Raw genomic sequence first — 10,248 nt, 5'->3', positions numbered from 1 at the left:
TCTTAATGATTCACTAACAAGAAGCTCCTGAAATAAATTTTAAAAAGTGCTCATTGGTTTTGTCTTTAAATCATAAGTGTTACAGTAAATGAGCACACTTGCATGCAGCTGGAAATGGGAAAATCAGGCCAACCTCACAGCTGAGCTGGTGTGTGTTAGAGCGACTGTAAACCCATGTGTACGAGCGAGAGAGGGAGAGGCGGCGTGTGTGTGGCTCCATCATCCCATCTCCTCTCTCCGCCACAGACAGGTGATTAATAAACATTAAACAATCCCTCCTCTCTCAAACACACCGGAATCTGACGGGAAGAGCAGCATATGTTTGCCTGGAGGCACAAGAGAGAGATGGAGAGCGGCCCTGCTGAGTGTCAGATAGAGGGAGAGAAGTGGGGGAGGGAGGAGTTAGGTTACAGAGAGGGGAGATGAAGGGATGGTGGGGGTGGGGAGGTTGACACAAGAGGGTAATGAGATGGGAGGAGAGAAAGGGAGATACGGCAGGTAGGGATGTTTCAGAATGTATGAGCAGGCGACACGTGTATGCGTGCATTCCCTGGAAAGCAGTAATTGTGTTGAGCGTCTCATCCTGGTTAAATAAAAGGAAGGACTGAGCAGGAGAGGTGGTCCGTGGGAGACGTGGAACAGACAGATGTGTTGAGGGGGAGCCGAGGTGTGGCTTGTTGGGCGCTGGAGGTCGTGCTACTCCCACGTACTGGGCTTCAGCTATGACACTGCTGTCTCCACTGGGGCCCCTGATGGCGGCAAAGAGGGGCACTGAATTTTTTTGAATGGGCTTTTGGTGAGCCATAAAGCATAAAAGGTCTGACAATTATTTCAAGGTATGAGTGCCATAAAGCTGAATTTCATTGAATCTCCACCAGAGGGCGACTCCTCTGGTTGCAAAAAGACTTGGAAGTCTATGAGGAAATGTTCTTTGGCTTCCTCTCTCTGTGAACCCCAGTAAACATTTTATGGACTCAATCGCTAGTTTATGGTCGCACCGAACAAAACATAACACTTTGTCATTCTTAGAATCAGAAAGGAGGATTATCCAGGGTGATGTTTCACAGTCAGATCTGCACCTCACTCGCCACATCCACTTTCAAAGCAACAAGCTTTGAGTATTCACTTCAAGCTTTCATAACAGGGCGTAAACAAAGGGTCACGGTGGCTGTGTCCAGCAAATACAATAAGCGATAAAGGTGAAAAAGTTTCCTCTGGCATCCTGTTGAAATACTGAGTGCACAAAGGAATACTGAGAGTAAAGAAAATTCAAATAATAGTGCTGGTCTCAAGCATGGATAAATAGGTAGGGTTGTGTCTGGAAGGACATCTGGCCAAATCAAACATGCGGATCATAAAGAATGACATTTCCATACTGGATCGGTCGGGACCCAGGTTAACGACGACTACCTGTGCTGTTGGTGGCCAACAGGGTGCTGGTGGAAACCGTGCTATTCATGACCAAAGACAAAGGAAAAGGACCGGGGGATGGCATGTTAGGAGGCAGCGAGAGAGAAGGAAAGGTGGGATCGAGAAGGTGAGATTAGGGACTGCAAATCTATAGGGATTATGAAGATTCATGGATGTAGTGAATGAGGACGTGCAGAGGGTCAGTGTGACTCAGGAGGATGCTGGGTTAAGGTGAGATGGAGGCAGGTGATCCGCTGCGGTGACTCCTAAAGGGAGCAGCCGAAAGAAGAAGATGGTAAATTAAAAGCAAATATAAAATAAGTAAAAGAAATGAAAAACAATCACTTGGAGACGGTGGCAAAACACGGACAACATTAAACTAACTCAAAATGGAGGCACAGAAAAAGCCTGCTTAAAAAAAATATGTCTTTAAGAGAGATTTTAAAGATGAACGTGAGCTCATCGATCTTTTCTCCTCGGGGAGGTTGTTCTAAAGAGTGGGTGTCCAGTGACCAGTGAATGTGCACATGCAGATTTTATATCCAGATGACCACTGAAATAGATAATACTTCAAACTCACATCAAGTTAGTCATCTTTGTTTAGCTTCTAAGCACGCTAACATTTGCAAATTAGCACTGGGAACACAGCAGAGGTGAATGAGAACATTTCCAGGGATGTTTTTAAAGCAAAATATTGGACAAATTACATTTTTTTAAACTGAGGATGATGCTACCAGATAAGGAATTAAAGTTCATCCTAGGGGTGTACTTTGATATCAGATGTCACTGCATTCCTTTGAATTGTTGGGTAGACATTTCAAATCCACTGACGTGAATTTTGCGGTGGTTCTAGAAGGAAAGTCAGGAGATCACATGAGTTACTGGGTTGAGAACCACGGGGCTTTTTTTCCTGTTTATTTAGAAGTTTTTAAGGAATTTTGCAAAAAAAATTTCTGGTATATTTAAAGGAAATCAGCGGATTTATAAAATCAGTAAGATCCTCGATGGAGTATTTTTTGCAGCATTTTTTCTGAGAGGGTAGTGGACTCCTGCATCTCCTCTGGGCTTAGTTTTCAGGCTTTTGAAAATCCAGCCTGTGACGAGAGATTTTGACCAATTTGGTGTAATAGTGCAAACGGAAAACTTTCCCCAGGGAGAGCAGGGTCTGAGTCCTGAGAGACTTACAGTAAAGACAAATAAAAATGATTTTTTCCCTTTATGTCAAAAACAAGAAAACTCCACCAATCAGTTCTTAATTCTTTAATAATATATTACATTTATGCTGTAATACAATAATAATAACAACAGTAATAACATTAATAATAAACATACACAGAAAGTACAAAATGATTTGTGTTATTTTCTTAAGTTACCAACACGCAGTACTTCAAAATAAAAGAAAACAAATCTCCTTTAGCTGCCTCTCACGCCTTCTTTCGCCCCTGCTGCTGGAGAATCCAGTAAAACTCGATTTCCCATGAGCACCCACTACGAAGAACTACATATGGAAGCTGAGTTTGTCCAGTCAGGTGGAGCGAAAAGTCTTCCAAAGTTCCAGAGGGGCAAAGAGCAGGTTGTTGTCTCGGATATGGCTTATGGCACTTCCCAGATGAGTTCAGTTCAAACTCTGTGTGTGTGTGTGTGTGTGTGTGTGTGTGTGTGTGTGTGTGTGTGTGTGTGTGTGTGTGTGTGTGTGTGTGTGTGTGATGACAGCGTGGGGCTTCTAAAACACACATAAAGGTGACATGTTTACCAAAGTAAATAAAAGGAAGGGGGAAATAAATAAAAGCGTACTGCCATATGAGGGAACTCATCATGAAGAGACGCCATCGTGACACAAACCAGCTACTGAGAAGAGAGGTCCATGCGTCATTTTGAGCGAGGTGGTTGTGGACACACATTACAGTACAGATATCATCATAAGCCCCGCCTCCTCGGCGAGCGGGGGGCTATAGAGGTTTCGAGGAGGTAAAAGTCTCAGTATCCTCAGGGCAAAGGTAAAGATGCAGAGGGCGCCAGTCAAGTCTTTTCTCCCTCTTTTCTCTTCCCTTCTGCCTCTCATCCATCCATGCACTCATCCACACGCGTTCCCCTCCCTCTATTTGCGGTGCTTCATCTCCTTGTCATGGTGGCTCTTCCCTCCACCTTCTCCTTTGTCCAGCAATTTGATCGCCTCCATCAGGTAGCTCTGGAAGGCGGAGAGCGCTGCGCAGATGGCGGGTGTACCGAAGCCGTGGGTGAGCAGACTGAAGTGGGTGAGGCTTCCCTGGACGCCCGGCTCCAGGCAGGGGGTGGGTCGACTGCCGCCGAGTGGGGAGCGGTCCTGGGACATGAGGTCCACAAACTCTTTGCAGATTTCCCTGAGAAGAGATCAGGCATTAGGTGTTATTTTGCTGCGCTGGCAAAGGAAAAGTGCACATTTGAAAGCAGACAATTTAACAATTTAGAAAGTACAGAAAGTTCACTTATTGTTTGGTTTTAGTCTCATCAGCAAGTTACATTTTTTTCTCATGCTGAAGCTCATGCTTCAGACTGCTCTAAATGATCAGTGTCAGGCAGTTTTTCCAACATTTGGCTCTTGATGATGTCAATGAGAGGGGATATGCCTAATATGGTCATCTCACTCCCAGAAGTCCCACCCACTTGCTGTTCAAACTTTTTCTTTGAGAGGGGCGCCCAATCAGAAGAAAGATGACTTAAAGGGAGGGGAGTAAAAACAGCTTGTCTCAGACGGAGAATGAACTGAGGGGATAAACAAAGACCCAGTGAAATAAAGAGTTATTTTGAACTATGAATCATGCAAACTACTCTTGTGATGTCTAAGATTAAAACCATAATAGATCACCTTTAAGACAAAAAAGAACCAGACGTTTGCTTTTCATCCCATGTATCAATTGTAGATGCATAAATTGACATCTTTTTGCTCCCGTCTCATCAAAATTTGCCGATAAAGTTCATTTCACAGATCCACAGTCCACAAACAGCACAAAAAAACTTTTAAAATCTTTCAAAAATGTTTCTATGTGACCGGTTTTGAAAAGTTTTGAGAGACAGAATGGCCTGGGTCTTTATACGGGACTAGTTGAAGCAAGAAAAAAAACGCTGAATATCACCAGACTCATGCTATTCATGCAAGATTAATTCAAGAGTGAAATGAGCAGAAGAAGAGATGAGCCACTCACTTGGTGGCGAGCAGCATGCTGCGTCGCGTTGGGAGCTGGTCGGGCTCGCTCTGCCTGCACAGATACTCAGCTGTGGCTCTGGCTGGAAACTCTGTTTCACACACGTAACCGAAGTCCCGCGCCAGATGGACGGCCTCACCTGGAGAAGGAGAAGAGAGAAGGCAGATTAAAAGGAAGCTCGAGTTGACTTGAGCACAGGGATTAAAAAAAAGGGATTAAAAAAGCCAAGTTCTGCTAAGTATGCTAAGTTCAGGGCTTCAGTTTATTTTAAGCCAAATAATTATCCAGATGAAGACTTTTAAATACATGCAGCTGACGGTACGACTGTTTGGGTCGGGTCAAGATAAACTCACCAACCACTTTGCTCACTTTCACCACTCAAACAGTTCACTGCTCTCTGGCTGCAGCTGCAGCTTTCTAAAGGACACCCTCTGTGTGTGTGTGTGTGTGTGTGTGTGTGTGTGTGTGTGTGTGTGTGTGTGTGTGTGTGTGTGTGTGTGTGTGTGTGTGTGTGTGTGTGTGCGTGCGTGCACTCGTATGCACGCATGCAGCCATCCACGCTGTGACTCTTTATTCATGTGTGCTCATGCAGGGATTTTTCTGTGTGACTATGTGTCTCTATCTGTCAGCATGTATGCAGGTCACTGTATATGTGTACGTGCCTGTGTGCATATATGTGTGTGTGCGTTTTCCCTACCCTCCACTAGAGATGTTAGCAGAGTGACGTTGGCTGCCTTGCGTCGCCCGGCGGGCAGGTTGAGGCCAATCTTCTCCAGACGCTCTCTCAGACAGCGGCCACCATTCTTTGACTTCGCCCTGAGGGGGGACAGGGAAACAGAGGGAGCAGTTTTTAGGAGATGCTTCTGTGTGTGTGCATGTGTGTGTGTGTGTGTCTGTGTTTGTCTTTATGAGTTTTGTTGTGGTGTGCTTCTGTGTGTCCCTCTGTATGTGTGTGTGTGTGCATGAAGCTAAACTCTCCCTATGTTCCCTGTCAGCTCTGATACTATCCAGTATTTTTCTCAGTGTTTCGCCTTTAATCCAGTCGCTGCTTTACTGTGCTGCCTCTTTGCTCGATTAAAATTTAAAACCAATGCATCTTGCACAGAGTTGATCTATTAAAGCTCTTCAGACCTTCATCACATAATTCATATCAACTTTATATTTGGATACACCTATGATTTACTTTGCAATAACCTTTAAATTTAAGGTAGTTTCAGTATTTATTTATGCAGAGTTATTTTTTGGGAGTTCACGTGATGGGCAGTAGCACATAAAATCAGCAGTACTACAATTTAAGAAATATTCTGCATTATAGTATATATTCTGAAGTATAGTATTACAGTATTGTCAGAAACACCTAAATATTGCTATAGTTTATATTAATAAACAAAAGGCACTGAGTTATGCATCATATGCAAGTAAAGAAATGATATTCATTTGTTGCAGCATAAATAAACAACAAGTTTTATGTATTAATGCTATAATTTCCAAAGTAATCACTTAGTCTAAGTGTCAGATAATTGCAGTGGAGTTCATTCCTTAATCCGCAAAAGTATAAAGTAGGTTAAGTACAAGTACCTCAAAGTGATAGGCAGTGATGCACTGTTATCACTGGGGTATCTGTATCTCTCTGCAGGGGAGGCACTGGGTTTTTACCACCCTTCAGATCTTTTAATTATGTCCTCTCAAAGTATTTCAGCCTGCAACTCAAATCATAAACTTGTTCTCTTGCCCCGAGGCCACAGTTCATTAAACCACATTGCTTCTCTTGTGATTTAGTCTCATGACCCATTTTGGGTCCTCAGCACTGGTCCTGTACTTAGATTAAAATCAGTCTTATTCTGAAAAGCTAAAAGCAGAAATGTCCTGATATATGGAGTGTATTGTAGACAGTAGGGCCGTCATGATGATTAATGTGACGTGTTTAGCATGGCTGAAAGTATTCTCAATGCAAATATTAATGAGTTTTATATATATATATATATATATATATATATATATATATATATATATATATATATATATATATATATATATATATATATATATATATATATATATATATATATATATAAAATTTAAAAAAAACAATAATTTTTTTCAGTTAAATAAATCTTTAACTTTGTCTCTGCAGCCATAAGTGTAGAAAAAAAGAACTAAAGGAACAGATGCATGATTCTTTATAATATTAAGCAACAATATATTCTGTATATTATCATTCTGTATATTATTATGTCCTTTTTACATATCATGGCTACCATCAATCTCAATATATCTTTCCACCAAGAGCTTGAGTTTAGTTGAGTGGTGACTTGATCCCAAGCTTAAAGGTGTATTATGTGGCATTTTAAGCATTGCTTTATCATTGATATATCATCCGATATATATTACAGTTAATAGAAGAACAAACGAAATGAATGTGTCAAAGGAAATATACAAAAAAAAAAAATGAGGAGTGTTAAACATAAGGCCCAGGGGCCAGAATAGGCCCGGCAAAGACTCTAATCCGGCCCACTAGACAGCTTTGGAAAATGTGAAGGAGGGCATAAATTTTGAGCTTTTAATTGTATTTTCAGAAGATTTACAGCTTTTCCTACTGATAAAGATTTCCCCCATGGCTGTTCAAACTACACCAAAGTAATCAATAATTAATAGATAAACAATTAAATGTAACAAAAGTTCCTGTTTTTTTAATATTTGTTATAGAAATGTTTGTTTTGTTTTGTTTTTTTTAACAATGGGTCTACAGTAGAAAAAAAAATTAAATCTGGCATTTTCTTTGAATTAACAAAAACTTTCTGTTTTATAATTACAGGACATTCTGGCCAATTAACTGCCAGATCCTCTTCTATTAATTTATATATTACTTCTTACAATTTAAGCCCAAAGAGCGGCGTTTCTTTGTCATGCAGAAAAACTGAGATGTACTGTTGAAACTGCACTTCTTTTTCTTATATTAAGATATCTCAGGGATTAAATGTGCAGTTAAACTTCTTTACACTGACAGAAAGGCGAGTTTCACTGGTCTGGCCCACTTAAGATCAAACTGAATGTGGCCCACGATGAAAATTCTCTGTTATAAAGGATTAAATTCACTGCATCAGTTAGTCTATAGATAAATGAGGACTTTGAGGACTGCTTCATTTTACCAAATATTTTAGTTCTAATGAGGTAAAAGTTACCAATCATTAAAAAAAATTGGTATTTTTTCTTGGACTGTAATCTTTAAAGACCTGATTTCACTCTCCAAACAACAACAACAAAATTCTTTAAATCTAAATCCCACCCTTTCATTCCCTGTCTGCTCCTCACCTGCGGAGGACTCCTCCCAGCAGAGAAGCATTGAGGCACTCAGGTGGGGAGAGGCGTCGCTGCACCTCCCCGACCGTCACCTTGTATTTGGAGGTGGAGCTGAGCAGCGACAGGCGACCCGGGACTGAACAGAATACCTCCGCCGGGTTGGAGACAGATCCCACTCCCAGACCCTCCTTACCGATGGACAAGGCGGACAGGGACGAGCCGTTCAGCTTGGACGGGATGGGAACTGTGGAGGAATTGCGAGACAAATGGGATGAAAAGCAATTATTAGAGCAACAAAAACAGGATGAGGAGGGATAAAAGAATAAAGATCATCAATCTAAACATATGTCATGTGCAGCAGCGATTGTGTTGTGTGAATGATTGCGTGACAGTGCGCTCCACCCCTCCTGATTAATCTATTCAGTGTTATGTTCTCCCCTGCGTTGACAGCTCTAATTCTGGAGCGCTGCTTGTTGATTCTGTTCTTTAAGCTGCAGGTGGTTACATTTTAACTGCGCATTCTCAAATAGCTTTGCTTCACACCTCGAGGAGCTCAATTTGCACTTAACTACTTTAAATCCTGCTTAAAGGTTAGACAGATAAACCTTCGGAGGACTGGTCAAAGGCTATTCCACCCACTGTATCAGTCAATAATCAGGTGTAAACATTCATTGTACCTGTTGCAGCCCAAGCAGCAAGTGCAAGATTTTCCATTTTAAAACCCCCAACTTCTTTTTTTTTCTTCAGTTTTTATATTGTGAGATGATGAAATTAAGTCATAGTCTTTAATCGTAAACCAACTAACCTTGCAGCTATCTGATCTATCTTTTTTGTTTTTTTAATATTCACATATTATGGCCAAATTACATTTAAAACATCAACATGTTCCTATAGAAACCGTTTATCTGCACAGTAATAAAAACTGCTAGCTGCCTTTATCATCCACGGTCTTTGGATAGTTGTTTTATTTTTAAATTTCAATGTTTTAATTGTGTTAGCAGCACAAACATATTTCCATCTTCCTTTACCGCATCATCGTGCGTGCAAAATCAACAATAAACAGAAACTATCCAAATTTAGTGAAACGATGTGAAAGAGACAGACATGTTTGTGCGCTTAGGAGGTGAAAATTATTGAGTTAAAAGTAGAGAGAGGACAGGAAATGAGGAGAAAGAGAAATGAGGGCTGACATGCAACAAAGGTCCCTGGTTAGGCTTAAAATTGGGGTGTTGTGGTTCACAATGAGTGCCTTAAGCTACCAAAGCAACCTGGAAATATGTTGTTTTAATTTGATTTTTAATTTGGGAGATCCAGTCCTTTAAGGTGAGGCACAAACAGGGTGAATAGTTTCGGATGCTTGTTAGTTGGAATCTTTATCTTGTATTTATTATTATTATTATTATTTGTCCCCCTGATTGCAAGAAATTTGGGAGATAATTTTTCAAAAATCTCATCTTCTGACATGCAGAGGGTTGGTGTGACAGGTGAGGATGCTGGGGCTAGAGTGAGACGGAGGCAGATGATCCGCTGTGGTGACTCCCTAAAGGAAACAAAGAAGGCATGTTCTGATACCACAGGGCTAGGGTTAGTTGTCATTACTGATGAGGGCTCAAATCTCAGAGGGTTAAGGAACTAAAATAAAGCAATCAAACATCTCAGCGGCATTAGCAAGCCAAAAAATCTCTGGTTCAAGAAACCTTAAGCCATTAATGCAACCTGGAAATATCTAGTTTCTTTAATGTGAAAGTTGAGGAGTTATTTAAAACAACCATGTACTTTTTAAAAAAAATAATAATTCTTTCTCAGTCTCACTTCCTGTGGTTGTTCCATCCCTGATGGCTCTGCAATCTATCCTCTCCCTTTTCTCTTTTGAAAGAAATATTATCTGTAAAATTGTAGCAACTCTGGCTGCCTCGTTGCACTCTGAGGGCAGCGGGTGGCCTCTTTGCAGCACCCTGCTGTGCAGCGCAGATTTCCCAAACTGCATACAATCTCTAAAATCCCCTCATTCACAACCAGCTGATTAACCAGGCGACAAGGCCGCAGAGCAGCGGAGTTTCTCCCTCCTTTGTCATCTGCCTGCGCCTCCCTCTCTTTCTCTTATCATCTTTCACTCTCTTGCTTGACTCTTTCGTGTGCCTCCCACTTGTCATACCACCCCCACCCCCTCCTCCTTCCTTGTCTCCCCCCCACCACCCCGCTATATTCTATCTCATTTTTGCTCCCTGTTGGATTTTCTTATTCATGAGGGCTTTAGGTTTGCTCTGCTATCTGCTGCGAGTGCTCGCCGTGGAGAGTCTCGCTGCGGTAATTGATCAATTCTAAGTGTTTGGCAAACAAGTGGAATCACTGTCAC

General features: G+C 41.5%; 1 protein-coding gene across 3 annotated transcripts in view; it reads right to left on the bottom strand.

The window, feature by feature from the left end:
• Positions 1-2,727: 2,727 nt before the first annotated feature.
• Positions 2,728-10,248, bottom strand: part of tfap2e (transcription factor AP-2 epsilon) — a 13,942-nt gene continuing 6,421 nt past the window's right edge. For 2 of the 3 annotated variants that reach the window (XM_030740859.1, XM_030740862.1), the window contains exons 4-7: positions 7,905-8,136; positions 5,290-5,408; positions 4,593-4,731; positions 2,728-3,770 (exon numbers count right to left, since the gene is read on the bottom strand). In XM_030740859.1, the coding sequence (XP_030596719.1) occupies positions 3,509-3,770; positions 4,593-4,731; positions 5,290-5,408; positions 7,905-8,136 (752 nt within the window). In that variant the 3' untranslated portion in view covers positions 2,728-3,508. The remainder of the gene's footprint in view (positions 3,771-4,592; positions 4,732-5,289; positions 5,409-7,904; positions 8,137-10,248) is intronic. The other variant, XM_030740860.1, reaches the window with a different exon arrangement.

This window comes from Archocentrus centrarchus, chromosome 11, assembly GCF_007364275.1.
Source record: "Archocentrus centrarchus isolate MPI-CPG fArcCen1 chromosome 11, fArcCen1, whole genome shotgun sequence".
Taxonomy (NCBI): Eukaryota; Metazoa; Chordata; class Actinopteri; order Cichliformes; family Cichlidae; genus Archocentrus; species Archocentrus centrarchus.
The sequence above is the reverse complement of the archived record's forward strand: the minus strand, read 5'-3'. Positions and strand labels throughout refer to the sequence as shown.